The sequence below is a fragment of the Panicum virgatum genome, chromosome 3N, assembly GCF_016808335.1.
Source record: "Panicum virgatum strain AP13 chromosome 3N, P.virgatum_v5, whole genome shotgun sequence".
NCBI classification, from domain to species: domain Eukaryota; kingdom Viridiplantae; phylum Streptophyta; class Magnoliopsida; order Poales; family Poaceae; genus Panicum; species Panicum virgatum.
In genome coordinates, this window is record NC_053147.1 from 4,668,437 (window position 1) to 4,686,865 (window position 18,429).

Sequence of the window (18,429 nt, forward strand, 5' to 3'; positions counted from 1 at the left end):
ATGACACCCACAACCATCGCCTCACAGAAGCTTACGGTGAGAACAAGCATTGGAAATCTCACAGCTATATAGACCCTAGCACAAAGGATCTCATAAAGAAGTTACGGGAGAACAACATCAGCCTTGGAAGAATATGCAATATATTAGGAGCAACAGATGGGGGCTCAAGATCAGGGATGAGAAAGGAATCTGTGAGATCAATTTGTGCAAAGATGGCTCAGGAGAACATGCGAGATGACATAGACAGAACACTGAAGCTCCAAGACACCATGAAGGAGACTGACCCAGGGTTGGAGGTCAGATTTCAACTCGACGAAGATGGAAGGCTAAAATCAATGTTGTGGTGCACAGGGAAGAATAGGATAGACTACTCTAGTTTTGGTGATGCCATAACCTTTGACACCACATACCGCACAAACCTGTACAGCCTACCATTTGGTCTATTCATGGGCATTAACAATCACTTCCAATCTATCGTTCTTGGTGGGTTGCTCCTAACATCAGAGAAGACAGCAGACTTCTAGTGGGCATTTGCCAATTTCATCTCCATAATGGGCGGCAAGGCACCAATTACCATGTTAACAGATAAACCAGGCTGAAACACCCTTCATGCATTCGCACCACTGCACACACCACTTGAATAATAAAAATGGTAAATTGGTCCATTTCAGCTTAATCTTAATCATTCTTCTATTTGCATGAAACCCATAATCCATCTATAGCCTGACACGATTCATTTATACCTTTGTTCAAACTAAATAAACATACAAATCTAACCAAGTTTTCCTTCACTAAGCCATCCAGACCAATGCGCAGCAATGGCTAAGGCGATGAAATCAACAATGAAAGAGACAAGACATAGATGGTGCCGGTGGCATGTTCTGAAAAATGGTAAGGACAGTCTAGGAAAGGTGTACTCAAAGCACAAAGGGTTCAAGCATGAATTCAACAAATTGGTAACTGATGAGATAGATATAACCAAGTTTGAAAGGACATGGGATACTCTGGTGAAAAAAATACAAGCTGTCAAAGAACAAGTTCTTAAAGCGGCTATTCAAGTACCGAGAAAATGGGCAAAACCATACTTCATGGGTATCTTTTGTGCAGGAATGACAAGCACACAGAGGAGTGAGAGCGCCAACCATATGTTGAAAAGATTCATCCAGCGAGCCGCGCCAATGCACCTATTTGTTGCCAAGTTCAATGAATTTCAAAGTGATAGAAATGACCAGGAATCAAAGGAGTCATTTGTCACAAACCAGGTAATGCCTAAAAATGATGGAACCACCAGTCTTATTAGCAGTGATCTCCACACAAAAAAAAAATCAATCTAGTGTTTTGTAGCCTTAAAAAGCATGCATGCTTATTTTTTCTTATGATCATTATCAGGTACCCCGCAAACTGAGAGTCGGTATTCCAATAGAAAATCATGCTAACACAATTTATACAAGGGCTATGTATGAGAAATTCTACGATGAGCTCTTTGAATCAGGGAGATTTGCCATAACCTCAAAGATTAGTGAATCTGAATATCTCGTGACTGATACAAAACAAGACATTGAGGAAGCTACAACCCAATTCACCCTCACATTGCAAGGCACATCCAAGATAACATGCCAATGTGGCCTGTTTGAGCATATGGGGATGCTTTGCCGTCATGCACTTAAGGTAATTAATCCATTTGAAAATTCAATCATCTGCAAAGTGATTTGTCCATTAAAGATAAGCAAATACATTATCATTGCTTCCCAAAAAATTGGTAGGTACTTGTACACCTAGACAGGCCGGAGATACCTGCTGGAAACATAATGAGAAGATGGACAAAGGATGGTTTAGAGCATTCGCTCTCAGTAGACACAGAAGGCGACCATGGCTGCTCATAACGACAATATGCGCAAGAAACTCCTACTCACTAGAGTTTTCGAAATTGCCAACAAGGAAGCCACGTTGAGCGAGACAGCATTCCATCAAGCTATGGAAGCAATGAAAGACTCTACGAATCCACCTTTGGAACCAGCCCTTGCAAATATCACAAATACATCAACACCAGCCATCACCGAAGTGCGCCCAACAGCATGCCCACCTCGGACCATGCTTGGCGGCAGGCCGCCAAACACTGGCCTACAATCTTGGCTCGCAAGCAGAAAAAGATCTAGCAATAAAACAGCAAACTCCGCATCAGCTTTAGTTGCGGAGTGGTTAGATGAAGAGAACCCTCCCACTAAGAAGAGGCGGTCAATTTCAGACATTCTATACACGTGACCTGTCCCACTTATATCAGTATAAATGGAAGATCAGACATAACAAGGCCCAAAATACTGTCTATCAGAACCATATTTATGTTATTGACTAGCCCATCAACATTATGCAAGTACATGTGTTGATTAACCTTTAGGACTGCTATGCATGTACTTGACTTGTACTGTCCGCCATTCTACTCAATTCGACATTGCTGTATCGTGAATGAAACTTGTTCTGTTAGGAGTTGCTATCATGTTGCAGTTTATTTGATACATTCCTGACCGATGTAGAATCAATTGTATATATGGCATAACACGGGGAATGATCCAATCATTCACTTGACAATTGGATAGAAAAACTTCTCAAAAACCACGCTACAAAATAATTAAAAAGCATGTATACGTGTTGTCAACCATTGACAAATCTATGTACATCTGCCAATACCAATTATTATGTACCACCAAAACATGATCGTGTAAGTTACTGCTTTTTCATGGACATATAAGGATATCACATTCAAATACCAGTTCCATTGGTCACAACCACATGGTGGGCTAACTTTAGAATATATTAAACTGAATACATATACAAGTTTACACAGGTTCACCTTCTTGTCATGATAAAATATAAACTTACATTTCCTCGATACGACTAGTGTTAATACAACGCTGCAACACAGCCTCTCCATAAGAACAAAACCAAATCCCATAACCTGCTCACAAATGTCCCATCTCCATCACCACGCACCCCCCTCCAAACCAGCAACAATCACCGGCAAATGTAGACCCCAATGCAACAAAACTGCAATCTTTTCGATGCCTGCTTCACCAGTGGTGACCCATTGTTACAGTCCAGCATTTGAGTCATTCCTGCATCAGGTAGCATAGGCAGACCATCAGACAATCTAACCTCTGCATTGCACACATCCAGTTCGTCACTCCTAGAGAACCCACAATCATAAGTTCCCTTGTCAGCATGGCCATAGATACATGCAGAAAAACAATCCTTCCCTGCAGCAAGATCAGACACATGCACTAATCCTCCATCAATGATACCCTAAGGCTGCCACTTCATACTGCTAGCAAATGAAGATTTCCCCAGGATGGAAACATTTCCCTTTCCTACTTCCTCCAACTCCAAAGATCACTCGACTCCATGAAACCACCTAGACAGCAAAAAAAACAACAACAAAATACAGACCCTCATATGTGCAACAAAATTTAAAAGCAGCTGCTTAAAATCTGAGATGCACATTAACACAGTTACCTGGTTCAGTTAGATCAGAGCAAACAAAGCTACTCCTTTGCTACTTCCAACATACATACAACAATGGAGTTCACATCAAATATAATACTAATAATGCCACTGTCAAAGGTAACACACACTAATCTCATTATACAGTGACCCAACTGCCTACATCATTTAAAAAACCTCTTAATAAAGAACACCATATATATATATGCAATTTTAAAAAGAAATGAGCCATGAAACACAGGACAAATGCTGATGGTGTTGCAGGATTCATGAGTATGATGATTACACGAGAGTAACTAGGACTAGGTAGCCATGAAACTCAGGATAAAGGATGGAAATATAAAGTGCGATGTTTCTGAAATCAGAAAAAAATGCAAATGTATAAGACAACAGAGAGGCAGGGTTTGATTTTAGAAGCATCATATAAAACAAAAATATCTTAAAATAACAGTTACCAATAGCCCACTGCATTTTGAAGTAGATGATAAGGTGAAGATACTCACTGTAAGTGCAAGGAGGTGGACATTTGGATTTTTGTGTCCAATTCATTTTTTTAGCACCTTCACAACATCTTTTGATTCCCTGTTACAAAGAATGACATGAAGCATCAATAATTAACAGATAGTAGAACACCAACGGAAATAAATGAATTCTATTGTTTTTATGAGAAAAAAGTACATGTATGTATGCTAGAATCCTACATGTCAGATTATTTGTTTGAGTCAGGTGTACTATTTGACATGGAGTCACAATCACTCACCACAAACCAAATAAAACAAATTACACTCATATATGGTTAAATTGCTTGGCAGCAGATTTCTAGCCTCAAAACAGACATATAAAAAATTTCGTATGTCGACCAAACCATTTGACTTGTACTGGACCACCAACGGTTTCCTGACTAGCGACAGCCACTAGCTAATTACTAACTTTGGTCATTGTAAAATTGACAGTTTGGTTCATTTTGCTGCCTGTACATAGACAATTGACGGGATAAAAACGAGTCAATGTTTATACCAGTCTGGCAAATCAAAGCTACATAGGATGCAAAGGGCCCCCTCTACTTCAGAACAATATAAATGTATAATGTGGTCTTGTTGCCTCACCCAATCAAGCAATGAAGAACAAGGCATGAACGAGCAGCGACCGGTAATTATGAATTCTCCAATTGTCATTCAACGCTGACACTGGAGAAACTACTCTAATCGTCCTTAGGGGATTAGAATGGTAATTGATCGTAGATAGAAACCAGATTCAGCGCCCGCGACCCATGATCCTGGGCAGGCAACCGGCCCGATTACATCCTAATAATTGAAGCATTCAACAGTTTGGCATCATCACCCTCAAATTAGCCTGCCACCATTTCCAGAATGGCGAAATCACGCCTTCTCGCGATACAAAAATACATTTAACCACGAAAACAAGGCCACATGAAGACGGCCGTCACAACCCCCTCGCCGGGAAGATCAGGCACCGAATGCATCAAATCTGACAGCACGACAACATCGAATCCTCGGCCGTAACGGGCGGAATCTGGGTAGGATCGGGGTGAGAGAAGAGAGGGAGGGTACCCGGGGTCGCGGTTGCAGATGGCTCTCCATGTTCTTGGCCCAGCATGGAGCTCCGGGCGGATGAGCATGTCGCTGGTGGCCGTGCACCTTGGAGACCGTCATGGCGAGGGGTGGCTCCGACAGGGGCAACGGCGGCCGCTGGCTGCTCGGGACCGGCGCTGCAACGGCTGCCGGGAACCACCTCCGCCACCACCATCACTGCTGCAGCAGATTCCTTGTTTTACCCCTTTTTTTTCCTCTGGTGTGCCGTAGAAGGAAGAGCCGAAGAGCGGAAGAGGGAAGATGATGAAAATGGGAACGTCGTGTGAACACGGATCCTAGTATATGTTTGACTGGCAGCTCTAATCACTCCACGTCCAGCCATGTCAGCGTTGTTTAACACTCTCTCTCCGGCCACGCAAGCAAATATCACTTATCTCGAGGCGTGTATCTACGCTCGCCGAAATGGGTGGTCCCTGCCATCCAGCGGCACCAGAACATTGCCGGGGCGATGCCGCACGCCCGCATTTTAATGACAAATCCCACGCAGCCGTGCGCCGTTCGCCGGCGTTGTGCGCAGCCTTGGCCTCCTCCCGGACCTCGTCGGCGTAGCGCAGGCGGTGGCACGCGGTGGTCGCTGCGGCCGTAACCGCCGACATGTGATGTACCTCGGCATGTGATGGCCTACGCGGTCCAAAGGCAATACATGACGACGATGATACCGCATTGTCCTCACTTTAGCATCTATATATGTTATAAGATTGCTGCAGTACCAGCTCCCATCTTATGCCCAATAATCTAAAATGGAATTAAAATGGTAGAATTATGTTAGCCAGAGAATCATTGGGGGAAAGGAGCTAGTGAACCATTATGTAACTTCATATATGCGCCACTTTGCTGTTATTTTTTTTAACATTCAGTCCAAAAGTAAAACAGATTTATAAAAATAAAATACAAGAAAAGGTCGTGATGGAACGAGAGCGAGGAACGTGGATTCTTTTTTTTTTCTTGCGAAGGGTCAAGGGTGTAAACGAAGCCACACTGAAAGCAATCTAAATCAGCAGTTAGAGCATCTCCAACAGCCTCTGTATCTCCCATGGAATAGGTTAAATTAGATAAATTTTGTAGAAACCGGCGCCCAACAATCTCTCCATCCTCATCATCTCGGTATCCCACTCTGCATCTGCCGGCCCTCACTCGCAATGTGTACCGAGGCGGGCAGACTCGGCATCTTGATCCGCACGCGCCTCTTCCGCCCTCCCGCACTCTCGCTCCGCCCCGACCGAATCGGCCGGAATCGACCCAGCCACCACCGGCCACCATTGGTGCCGGTCGAGCTTTTTCCCCTACACGTCGATCCGCCTCTCCGGCATTCCTCCGCTCGAATCGACCCCCAAAATGGGTTCGTGGTGAGCACCAAATCTCCCTAGCCCCTTTCCCCATTCGTTCCAGCATCGCTGGTGCCGGAACGCCACCGCGCCGCCGTGGCCGACCAACTGCAGCTGCTGTGCTCACCGCTGGCTGCACGCGCGCCGCCCTGTGCCGCGCCGCCGTGCACGCCGGCTTCGCCCGGCCGCGCTGCCCCCGCCTCGCAGCCGTCGGGAGCCGCGCGCCGCCGCACCATGGCCGAGCCGGGGCCATGGCGTGCCACCGTGACCCTTGCCGCATGCCATGGTGGCCGCGCACCGCCCTTGCCGCAGCTGGCCGCGCACGCCAGGCTAGGGGAGATGGAGGAAGGAGAAGGTAGCGCTGGGACGCATCGCAGGGAGAGAAGCTGCTGCTCACTGTGCTCCACGGGAGAGGAGGCAAGGAAGATGACAACGGGACTGGCCTAGTGAAGATAGAGTGTGTTTTTGAGAGTCTGTTGGAGTGGCCTATCATTTAGGAAGCTTTTTTTTTTTACATGTCTCACGAACTCTAAATTTAGTTAATATTATACCTAATCTTTGAAGATGCTCTTAGTGACCTCAGTTGAGTCAAGATCACCTGTTGTTTACTAGAGCCGCCAAATAGGCCAAACATGGACCACACCTGTCAGCTTGCTTCACAACCGCCTCTTCCCCTCTTTAACAACCCACTTACCACTGGGCTCCACAACGCCTAGGGTGGATTTAGATTCCAAAATTTTACACGCAAAAATATCACATCGAATGTTTGGACACATACATAGAGTATTAAATAAAATTTATTTATAAATTTTTTGTACGGATAGATTGTAAATCGCGAGATGAATCTAATGGTGCTAATTAATTCATGATTTTCAACCGTGATGCTACAGTAATCATCTATTATTTAGAGCGTAATCATGAATTAATTAGGCTCATTAGATTCGTCTCGCGATTTACAATCCATTTATAAAAAAAATTATAAATAGACTTTATTTAATACTTCAAATTAATAAAATTCTCTTTCAATAAATTTTTTAACATAGTGATCTAAACACACCCCCTTGTCTGTGGATGGAAACCACGTGTTCGCGCGCGGCTGACGAGCACCGACAGGTAGGCCCGATACGGAGGCTGGACCCCTACGTCAGTGGTGGCCCACCGCACAGGAGCACAGGCGCCTCCTCCCACCAGCAGCCCAGCACGCACATTGGCATGGGGGACCCCCTGCCGCCCAGAGGCCAGAACCATCTGATTTGTGGGTCCCCAGGTGAAGTTGCCCTACATGTCGGTCAGGTAAACTCCAGCGGAGCCCACACCTCCGGATAAAACGCAGCGACCACACAAGCAAGCGACCACGACCCTCGCTCATCTCATCTCTCCCCCCCACTCCTTTTGATTTGTCCTCTTCCTCTCCCTCCCACCCCACGCCACCGCGCCCGAACTCCAAAGCCCCCGCCCGCCAGCCCGCGCGCCAGCCACCGCCGCCTCCTCGCGTCACCCAGATGCCGCCGCCGCCGGGCTCGTCTGCGCCCGCGCCGGAGCGGCGCCTCGCCGTGCTCCTCTCCCACTTCCGCCCGACCCGCGAGGCCCCGCGCGCCACCATCCGCCTCGCCAGCGCCGAGCGCCACGGGACCGCGGCCGCGGCGGAGGCCGAGGCCGAGGCCGAGGCGGGGCTCTCTGCTTCCCCCTGCGCCGCCGGAGGAAGCAGGTCCTCTGGAGGCGGACACTGTGTGTTCTGCAACATCGTCGCGGGCGCCGCACCGGCCTTCAAGGTTTGTTTTCCCGACTCGCTCAGCCGCTCTGCTTGCAATCGCGTCGCCACGCGAGGCGCTCTCTGCTTTCCCTGGTTTTCCCCAGCCCAGATCGTGGAGTAGCGGCTTTGAATTTGCTCTCGTGGTGGGTGCGTGCGTCGGGTGTTGATGAACCGGTTGCCTGCCTATTGAGTATTGACGAATTCGGTTTGTTGCGTGCTGCATTTTTGCAGCTCTACGAGGATGATGAGTGCGTGTGCATCCTGGATGTTAAACCACTAACAACTGGGTAAGGGTTTTAACGCGCTTCTCGCTTGTCAGCTCTACCATTACTTCGATTCTCTCATTAGTGTGCTTAATTAATTTCGTTGAGTTATTTGAAGTGGTGGTTCACACCGTTCGCCCACGAGTTGACACGATATAGGCATGTGTGAAATGTGAATTTCTCCTCCCGTCTTTCGATTTTACTTGAGTGCAGCTGCAGCACGTGGAGCTTTTGTTATTTGTGTGCACCAAATTTTTTATTACTAAGTTTGCATGCTTGATTAATGTGAATTGGCAAATATTTTTTTTAAATTATGGCATATTGTGCACATTCAAGGCTAAGAGGGGATAATTTCCCAGTGCAATGGTAGTTTGGTCTTTTTGTTTGTGCAATTGGCTCTAGATAGTATGGTAGTACGTGATCCTTGTTATGAGATTTTTTTTTTGGTTTTTCCACACTTCAGTAATTCAGTTGCAGTTTAACCATCCGGACATGTTCATCTGTTAGGCTGTACTTAGATGTGGATACTCATGGTATTACGAGATATTGAAGACTTTGCACTCGGTTCACATTATTAGGTCCAAGTATTGTTTGGTTGCAGCCTTGCTGGAGATTCTTATGCATTCAGTAGGCCATCAGATATTCAAGTTTCTGCACTAGGATGAGTGAATGACATAATTAACGCCAAGAAAGGGAAATGTAACTGCTATATGTCTGAACTGAATGTTTAATATTCAGTCTTTGGATAGATCATATTCATAAATACTGTACTTTCAGCTGTAAAAATGTGAAACAATGAAAACTGGGTATGCCACCTTATTGGATCTAGACATCTCTGCTGTTTTTTTTTTTTGCTTGTCATCATTTTTTTAAGAAAATGTAAATAGCATTTTTCATCCCTCAGTTTGACCTTCGATTCATGCACCAGATGATTTATATGAGATTTGAAATCTGTGCAATTGTTAGTCCTGAAAAACTGCTTATTTCGTGAGCCTGTAAGTTGGAGTGCTGTGGTCCTATGATTGCCTGTGACCTCATACGGCACTGTAGTATTGATCAGCTCAGATATGTTCTCAGCTACCAGTGGCACCCTTTTTAAAATGGGTAGCTCAGTAGCAGTTTTTTTATAGCTAAACTTCTATATTATCTCATTATCTGTGTAATGAGCATTTCAATGCATGTGGACATAAAAAAAAAACGAGACGGAAGAGGCAGACTGCCTCCCCGCATTGCACTTAGAAGAAAGCAGGGCTCGAACCCGGGTCTGCTGGCTGAGAGCGAGCTCCACTAGCCAGCAGCCCACGAGAGCGTCTGCCAATGCATGTAGACATCAATTCTTCTTTTGGTGACATGTCTTTTGGTGGCTTTTTTATCATCCAGTTTCCGTTGTATTGCAAAATATTGTAACATTATTATAGTGTATTTAAGGAACCATGATGTCTTTTTGAATTAACTAGCATGGAGAAGCATATCTCTAGCGTTGGAATCGGCATTACATCAATCTTGACTGCAGAAATGAATCCATTTTAGTAGTGGTTTACAGCATAATTTTTTTTGTATTAGCTAACGCTGTTTATTTCCCCTATTATAAGAGTTTAAGAGCATGCCAAAGGGTTTTCTGGTGCTGATGTGGCAATGCTGGGTAGCACATTTAAGTTGCCTGCTTAACACTTTCTTAATTGTTCCTTCAATTACTATTACTAGTCTTATCCCCTGCTCCTACTGCATTGCCATAATGTCATTTGTAATTAAATATCATCACATCATAATGCATACTCTTAATTAATGATCATTTATTTTGTATTCCACTGTAGGCATTCCCTGATCATTCCGAAAAGCCACTATCCATCACTGCAAACAACACCACCAACAGTAAGTTTTGGTTATCACAGAAACATAGAGTAGCTTTTTTGTTATGCGGTTGATTGGATAAGTTACTTTTTGGGTGCAACATCCTAATTGCTATTTGTATTACATTGTATTCTTAATTCCTTTTTCTTTTTTTTTTAATCTGGAATACGCAGGAGAGTTGTGTATCAGTTCTAAATTATTTGTTAGGGCAATCGTCACTCTTCGGTAATAACCTGAATGGCTTCGATAGGCATTGTACTCTTCATGGTCGATTATCACCGCATTGCTCCACTTTTTGGAATTTGATCCTTTTTTTTTACTTTTGGCATATGACCATTCTGAATATGAAATAACTTATATACTGTTATGCATTTCTATATGTAGAAACTATCTTATAATAAATTATACATAATAATGTGCGTGTTGTGGCTCTATGACTCTTGTTTATCAGTTATCACAGCTACATATTAAATTTATCTAACGCTTCACTATATTTTTCATGTTACATGCTTTATTTTGTAATTAAGAAGTGCTGCTTATTCATTTCAGTGCAATTGCATTGTTGGGGAGTTATGTAGATTAATCCTTTGTTATTTAAATTCAGGTACTAGCAGCTATCTGCTCTAAACTGCCACTCCTGGGTACTGCAATAATGAAGGCTACTCAATGTGGTAGGTAAATCACAACTTTATTGGCCTCTTGTTTTATAGCCTGTAAATTATTGGGACAATTAGCTAGCATTCACACTGCCCCCTGCTAATAGACTCTAATAGTATCTTTGTTATGCAGATGCATTCAATGTGCTAATCAACAATGGAGAGAAGGCAGGGCAGGTTATTTTTCATGTGAGTAATATGACATGCTTGCTACAGAATTTTTAACTATCTGACTTTTAAGAAATATATTGTTACTATTAGCTACTAGCTATTCAGCATTGAGAATCTGTCTATACCAAGTTTTTCAATAGAGATTTTTTTGCAGACTCATGTCCACATCATTCCCCGTAGCAAAGATGATAACCTGTGGTCTTCAGAGGTAATGAGAAATTTGTCTGCCTCCTTTTATGTCTAAGTAATTGTAAAAATATGTAGCCTTTGTGCTCCTATTATGAGGGCACTTTCTCACATATGTTTTTATTGATGCACTGGACATGTGAACATTTCCACAGACCTACTCAAGGAACCCTATCTCGCATGGCCAGGAAACTAAGGATCTTGTTAGCAGCATCAAGGAAGTGCTCTCTTCTTCCCCTGAAGACTACAGTACTGTAACGTCATCTGCACCAAAGGGATTCTGAAAGAACTCAACAAGACTGTAGATAACCAATTCAACAAGCAATTTTTCTTTACCATCTCATTCAGCTTGAAGAATATTGCTGGGAGATGAATTGATGTACAGCTTCATCTCAGTCACGCCTTGAAATTTTGGTAGTAACTGACAAAAGTACTCGTCGTAGAAGAGGCAAAAGCGGTAGATCTTAAGGTCATAGTTGGTGCGGGGTAGTGATCGGAAAGCATCTTGCAAAGAGCTGTAAAGATTTGGTTTCTTAACCTTGGTAGGCTTCAGATTGTGGGGTGTGACTAAGTTAGAACACAGAACCGGCAAAGCCTGTACCGGGCATAGATGGTGGTTTCATGCACAGATGTTATGATCTCATGGATATATGAATGAGTACATATGGTCGAGAATTGAATCACTAGCCATTTTTCTCTCTGAAGCAGATGAGACTGTAGGTCACTGTGCAAATATTCTCTATCTGTGATCATTGGAATTCCAAGTGCCTGCGCCTTGTTTAAAACTTGGTGAAACCCCACGCATTGCTGTGGGATTCGATAATTGCAGGATTTGTGGTATTTCTTCTATGGCAGAAGAAATCAATGATGCATATGAATGGTTGAAATTTATCAGAAGATATTGAGATTGGAACACAACCCTAACAAATCGTGCTGCAGAGAAAGAATAACAGTGTGCTGGATAATATCAAGCCCACCCATTCGTAAGAAATTCATGGACAATTGAGTACAATGGACAGTAGGTAGTAAAGAAAGACAGCCAAAATGCAAAAGTGAACGAAAACCGCAGATGCTCCTCGTTATTGCTTTCTGATGTCACATTTCTGTTGCCCGCCGGCCGTATGAAGGGAGGAGAGAGATGAGACAGGAGAGAGAAAGAGAGAGAGTGAGAGAAGAGAGAGGGGGGTAACGCTGACAAGTGGACCTTACCTCCACGCGGCGTCCATGTCAGTAAAACCACCGGATGGTCAAATGTAAACAGTTTTAATAGTTGAATGGTCGAAGTTACCCAATTTTAGAGTTCGATGGTCAAAACCAAATCAAGCCTAAAGTTCAATGGTCGAAAATGAACTTTTTCCATAGTCGCGCCAGCTACTTTTTGACCTGGGAGACGAGAGGGCGAAGAAATGGCAGCCGCGTCTTCCTTTGCTGACCTGCGATGGCAAGGAGCGGAGCAGCCCAGGCACAGAATGTGAACGTGAGGCTGCATGGTAAGAAAGGAGCTGCCCACAAACAAGATCACCACTGTAGGCAATAAATCATAGGAATTACAAATTGCAGGATGACGCGGATACGTTGAGCGGCCATGGAGCCCTGCCAGAATAACATATAGAAACTAGTGCATGGCGCGTGCATAACAGTATTTGTATCAGACTGTGAGTTTCTTATTAATGCAGTGTAAGTAATAAGTTTAGTGGATGCAAAGATAATTTTCCTTTGTAACGTTCGGGCATAAATTTTGAGGAGAGGTCAACAATTTTGTGGAAAGCCTATTTAACGGATTGGACCGTAGATGAGTGTAGTAGCTTTCCAACTGAACTGAAAGGTGTGAATCATGTTTCATGTTGGGTCGTGCTGCCGGTGGGCCAAGAGGAGGGAATATATATGTTGTTGCAAAACTTTATTTATGAAAGTAGTGTCAGTATTAGAAATGACATATTCGTGTAGGCAAAATGACAATGCAACACCTACTGGGACGGGAAATAGTAACAAACACAAGGTGTGCAATCATAACGGTATAGTCTGAGAAACATCAGAAGGTAACCGCAATGTATTAGATCGACATGTTGAATGAGACCCACAATCCAATCCCCATAGGCGAAAGGAAACACAACGTTTGCTTTGTCCTGAATCTAGTAGACGTGTTGTTGAATCTGATAATGCAGAGTAATGTGCTTGAGAAAACAGCGCTGCAATTCAGCAAACCCCTTCATGGTATCAGGCAGCAACTGAAAAATTGTAGCAGCTCGATTGAGCGCAATCAAGGAAGCTTCGTAGCTTTTGGGTTGTTCACTTGTTACTTGATATATCACTTGTTGATTGCTCTCCGTAAGGTATTTGTAGCGCCAGAAGAGGTGCGCATATTTGCTTGCATTAGCCACAAGTTCACCTGCTTTCAATTTTCAGCCATAGACATCGATTGATCTTTACTGGCTGGGCTGGTCAAGGACCTCACGCGGATCAGACCTGCAATAATCCGGGAGTGCTCCATCAGTTAAATCGTTCAATGAACAAAGAAAAAAAGTTTTTATCTTCTCCTTTTGACATGTCCAGCAGCAATAGTGCAAATACTAAACATGATAACTGCTTAGAATTCTGTTTCACATGAAAAATAGCAACAAATTAAGTACACCCACAGGATCAGATTGTAATTTGGATGCCCACAGAAGAGCAGATTCTATGAGCGTAGCTCCTAACTCGAGTTGGAACAATTTCCAAATAAGTAAAAATAATTGGAAAATAGGTTCCACGGTTAATGTAACACACAAAAAGGTTCTCTCATCACTGGGTTAAAATAGTATGAGAAACTCACCTGATAAGCGCTAGTGGGCAGACGCTTTAAAAGATGCTCAGATAAGGGACGTGGGAGCAGGGTTAACCAAACCGGTGGGAACCGGTCCGGTTTGATCGGTTACCAGTCAAACCGGTCCGGCCCAGTTTCGGTTTGGGCCGGTACCAAATCGGTCTAAATTTAAAATTCAAATTTGAATTCAAAAAAAATGAAAAATTCCCAAAAAATACTTCAAGGTGCGACGAATCTAATGGTGTCAAATTTTCTCAAAAATTCGTCCATTTAGTATAGTTTGCGGGCATATGAAGTTAAATCAAAAAAGAAAAAGAAAAAATGGGCCGGCCCATTAAGGCCCACCGCATATGGCGACCGGTAAACCGGTCAAATCGGCCGGTAAACCGGTCAAACCTGGAAACCACTTTTAAACCGTCAGATTTTTTGGTTAAAACACCGGTAAACCTGTCAAACCGGTCGGTATACCGGTCGGAACCGGTTACACATGTGCTTTTAAATTTGGATTTGGATTTGAATCCAACCAGTTTCCACCGGTTTCCGGTCAAACCGGTCCGGTAAACCGCTACCGGAGGTCGACAGTTTGACCGGACCAGTCGGTTTTGTAAACCCTGCGTGGGAGATGAGGTGCCAGTCCTCCCCCTTTCCTCTCTCGCACCGCCTCTTCAGAACAGGGCAACTCAAGATCTCCAAGTTCCATAGAGAGGTGAGGCCCTTTATCCACTCCGGCAAGGATTTGATGCCCGGGCAATCGCTGATCCAGAGCTCTTCAAGGGAGGTGAGGCCGCACATGGATTCGGGAAGGCAAACCAGCTCCCGGAACCCTTTAATGGATAGTCTTCGTAGACAGCGGAGCTCTCCTAGCCAATCGGGCAATTCATGAAATGTGCAGCAACTTATATGTAGCATCTGGCGGTATGCGTCGACAACAACTTCTAGAATGCTGGTCGGGGTTGCGCGGCAGCTCTGGATGGTCAACTCTTGCAGGGACCAGAGTTCCCTTAGTGATTCGGGCAGCATGCAAATAGTAGAGCATCCGCTCACTTCTAGAGACCGGAGGGATGTAAGATGAGCCATTGATTGGGGAAAGATGCTCAGACTTTTGCAGTTCTTGATGGTCATCTTTTGCAGGGACTGGACTTCCCCTAGCGATTCGGGCAGCATGCGAATAGCAAAGCATCCGCTCACTCTCAGATACCGGAGGGATGTAAGATGGACCATTGATTGGGGAAGGGTGCTTAGACTTTTGCAACTATTGATGGTTAAATTTTGCAGGGACTGGACTTCCCCTAGCAATTCGGGAAGCATGCGAATAGCAGAGCGTCTGCTCACTTTCAGAGATCGGAGGGATGTAAGATGGACCATTGATTGGGGAAGGGTGCTTAGACTTTTGCAGCTCTTGCTGGTTAACTTTTGCAGGGACTGGACTTCCCCTAGCGATTCGGGCAGCATGCGAATGGAAGAGCATCTGCTCACTTTCAGAGACCGGAGGGATTTGAGACTCCGGAAGCACATTGGTAGCTCGGTTAACTCATCAGAGTCAAGAATCTGCAACAACTCAAGTGTCGTCATGTGTTGCAGCAGCCCCCACCCACGTCCACACCATGTAATCCCCTTTAGCTCAAGCTCCTTCAGATGGCTCAAGTGTCGTCATCTGGAACGAAGAGGACCCCTTGCACTCGCATGGCGACTGCAATAGTTGTTCATTGCTCTGGTACAAAAGCAAGTGTTGCAGCGACAAAGGCAGGTACGGCTTCACCTCCAACTAGGACAATAAAATATGGTAATGACTTCATTACGGATGGTCGTACGTTTGCGCTATGGTACGGCGGCCTAAGTTAACACTCCACCACCCGTAGGATAGTAACACGTGCAAACGACCTCAAAACTTAAAAAATTTGTAGTTCTTAAACCATATATCAAATTCAAATTCCGATTGCACAACTGTATCTCTTTCGAGGAGACCATCAAAACAAGACCCCACTTGAATATATTTCGACGATACTTTTCAAAACGCATAAATTGCTTATGTACAATGAAAAAAATGCCAAAATCAATTTGTTAAAATGCTCAATCGATCTACTAAAGTTGTCTATTATTGATCATGTGATAAACATTCACCTACCTAACAAAGTTGTTTACCCTTATCCACTATTGACACTAAACATTCTATCTTCACAATATGAACACCAATATCCACTTAACTGAACTCGGGCATGCAAAAGCAACATTATGTCAACCCATAAGCAATTTTTGCAAACATCATAAGCAAATTAGAATACGCGAAAAAGTATTTTCTCTCAAAAAAATTATATCATTAAAACATAGTGGTGTGAGATCTTGTTTTGAAGTTTTTATTAAAACAAACACACCTGTGCAATCGGATTTTGATTTCGATACTCGGTGTTGAAACTATGATCTTTTCTATTTTGAAATTATGTGCATGCATGAGAATATATATTCGGGCAGAACCAAGTTATTTTATGAAGAACATTGCGGCAAAAGAAAATAAAAAGGTGTAGGCTAATCCCACTAGAGTGTTTTATATTAATTAATATTTCCAATCCAAGGCAGACACGTAAGCAACAAAGAAATAAAATGTTGGTGGGCTCCAAATAGCATTTAATTTATTTATGACTCAACAGAGTTGCTATCCATGTACTCCCTCCGTCATAAAATATAAGTCATTTTGTTTTGTCCTAAGTCAAAGTAGTCTAAGTTTGACCAAATTTATAGAGAACAATATTAACATCTAACACATCAAATAAGTAAATTAAGAAAATATATTTCATAATAGATCTAATTATTTTCATTTGACATTCAAAATGTTATTACTTTTTTCTATAAATTTGATTAAATTTGAAATAATTTGACTTAGGACAAACCAAATTGCCTTACATTTCAGGACAGAGGTAGTACATACGGTTTCATCTACTCTCTCTGTTTTTATTTACATATCGTATTAGGTTTGTCCTAAGTCAAATTTGGCAAACTTTGACCAAACTTATAGAGAAAAATAATAACATTTGCAATACAAAATTTATTTCATTGAATCCATCATGGAGTATAAGTTGATAGTGTATATGTTGGACAGTATAATCGTCGCTATATTTTTCTATGGACTTGGTCAAAGTTAGCCAAGTTTGATTTAGGACAACTTAATAAGACGTGTAAACAAAAATAGAGGGAGTAGATGAAACAAATCTAGTTTTCTCTCTCTCTCTTCTTAAATTTGATGTCATGTCATCAAGAAATCCTAGCTACTCCCTCTATTAATGATAAAATTTCCCATTGGGAACAGCCTAAATCTATTCCAAAGCAAAGTAATAATAATAAAGGAGATACCTGGATAGAGAAGCAAGGAGACTTGGTTTGCCGTGGTTACAGTTTTGCAGGGGGAGGGGTGGCAGCAGAAAGCAGGGACACCGTTCAGTTTGTTTTCGCCAACACGGAAACGGAGAGCGTGGACATGCACACAACATTTGTTTCTCGATTTACACAGCACAACTGTTTAACGACAGCACTATTATTTCAGTCGAATTGCGTATCAAACATACACTGGTTAGCAAATACGTACTAGCAAGTCAAGCATGTGCCGCAGGAGGACAAAACAGGGAGGGGAGCGAAGATGATCGCCAGTTTATTTACCTGCGCACTAGTCTCCACAACACCCCAATAAAAACCAACTGATTTCCTTTTAAAAAGAACCAACTGACTCCATGAAACACAAAACACATTAACAATTGCATCCAGTTAAACTCTTCCTGCAAGGCTGCAACAATGACTCTCAGTGTCTTTCTGTGAAGAAAGCTCTAGCTGCTTAAAGCAGCAAAGCTTCAAAACGACAGGCATCCATAACAAACCTTTCGCAATCTAGGCCGTGTTTGGTTAGGATTGCATATAATTTTTTTTCATCTTTAACCACTAATTTAGAGTATCAAATGAAGTCTAATTACAAAACCACCTCCACAACCCCCCGTGTAAACCGCGAGACGAATCTAATGAGTTCTTTGACCGCGTGATTAGAGGATGTTTACTGTAGCATCACTGTAGCAAATCATCAACTAATTACCGTCATTAGATTCGTCTCGAAAAGTTACGCTCATCCCTGAAAAAGTTTTGTAAATATACTTCATTTAGTACTTCATGCATACGAGATTCTCTTCTCGGGAAACGTGCACGGAAATAACCAAACACAGCCCTAAGGTTCGTATGTTCTGGTCCGTTCCAGCCTGGTTTCTCTCTTCCCCTGTTCAATGCCTCTCCTGGCTTTGGGTTACTTGGGCCATCATCGTACGCATTGTTAGTGTGTC

The 18,429-nt window shown here is 43.3% G+C and overlaps 1 protein-coding gene and 1 long non-coding RNA gene across 3 annotated transcripts; one reads left to right on the plus strand and one right to left on the minus strand.

Moving 5' to 3' along the window:
• Nucleotides 1–2,788: 2,788 nt before the first annotated feature.
• On the minus strand, nucleotides 2,789–5,377 carry LOC120667339. The gene is made up of 3 exons (XR_005672156.1): nucleotides 5,067–5,377; nucleotides 3,999–4,077; nucleotides 2,789–3,110 (listed from the first exon to the last, which is right to left on the minus strand). It is a non-coding gene; the product is annotated as an uncharacterized LOC120667339 (long non-coding RNA).
• Nucleotides 5,378–7,831: 2,454 nt separating this feature from the next.
• Nucleotides 7,832–12,017, plus strand: LOC120663799 (adenylylsulfatase HINT3-like). Of its 2 annotated transcripts, none has more exons than XM_039942713.1 (7): nucleotides 7,832–8,205; nucleotides 8,418–8,473; nucleotides 10,264–10,321; nucleotides 10,905–10,971; nucleotides 11,090–11,145; nucleotides 11,282–11,335; nucleotides 11,502–12,017. In XM_039942713.1, the coding sequence occupies exons 1-7, from the start codon at nucleotides 7,936–7,938 to the stop codon at nucleotides 11,595–11,597; spliced, it is 657 nt and encodes a 218-aa protein (XP_039798647.1). In that variant the 5' UTR covers nucleotides 7,832–7,935; the 3' UTR covers nucleotides 11,598–12,017. The 2 variants fall into 2 exon arrangements, with proteins under 2 accessions (XP_039798647.1, XP_039798646.1); XM_039942712.1 differs by having other exon boundaries at nucleotides 7,849–8,205; nucleotides 11,469–12,017.
• The last annotated feature ends 6,412 nt before the right edge of the window (nucleotides 12,018–18,429 follow it).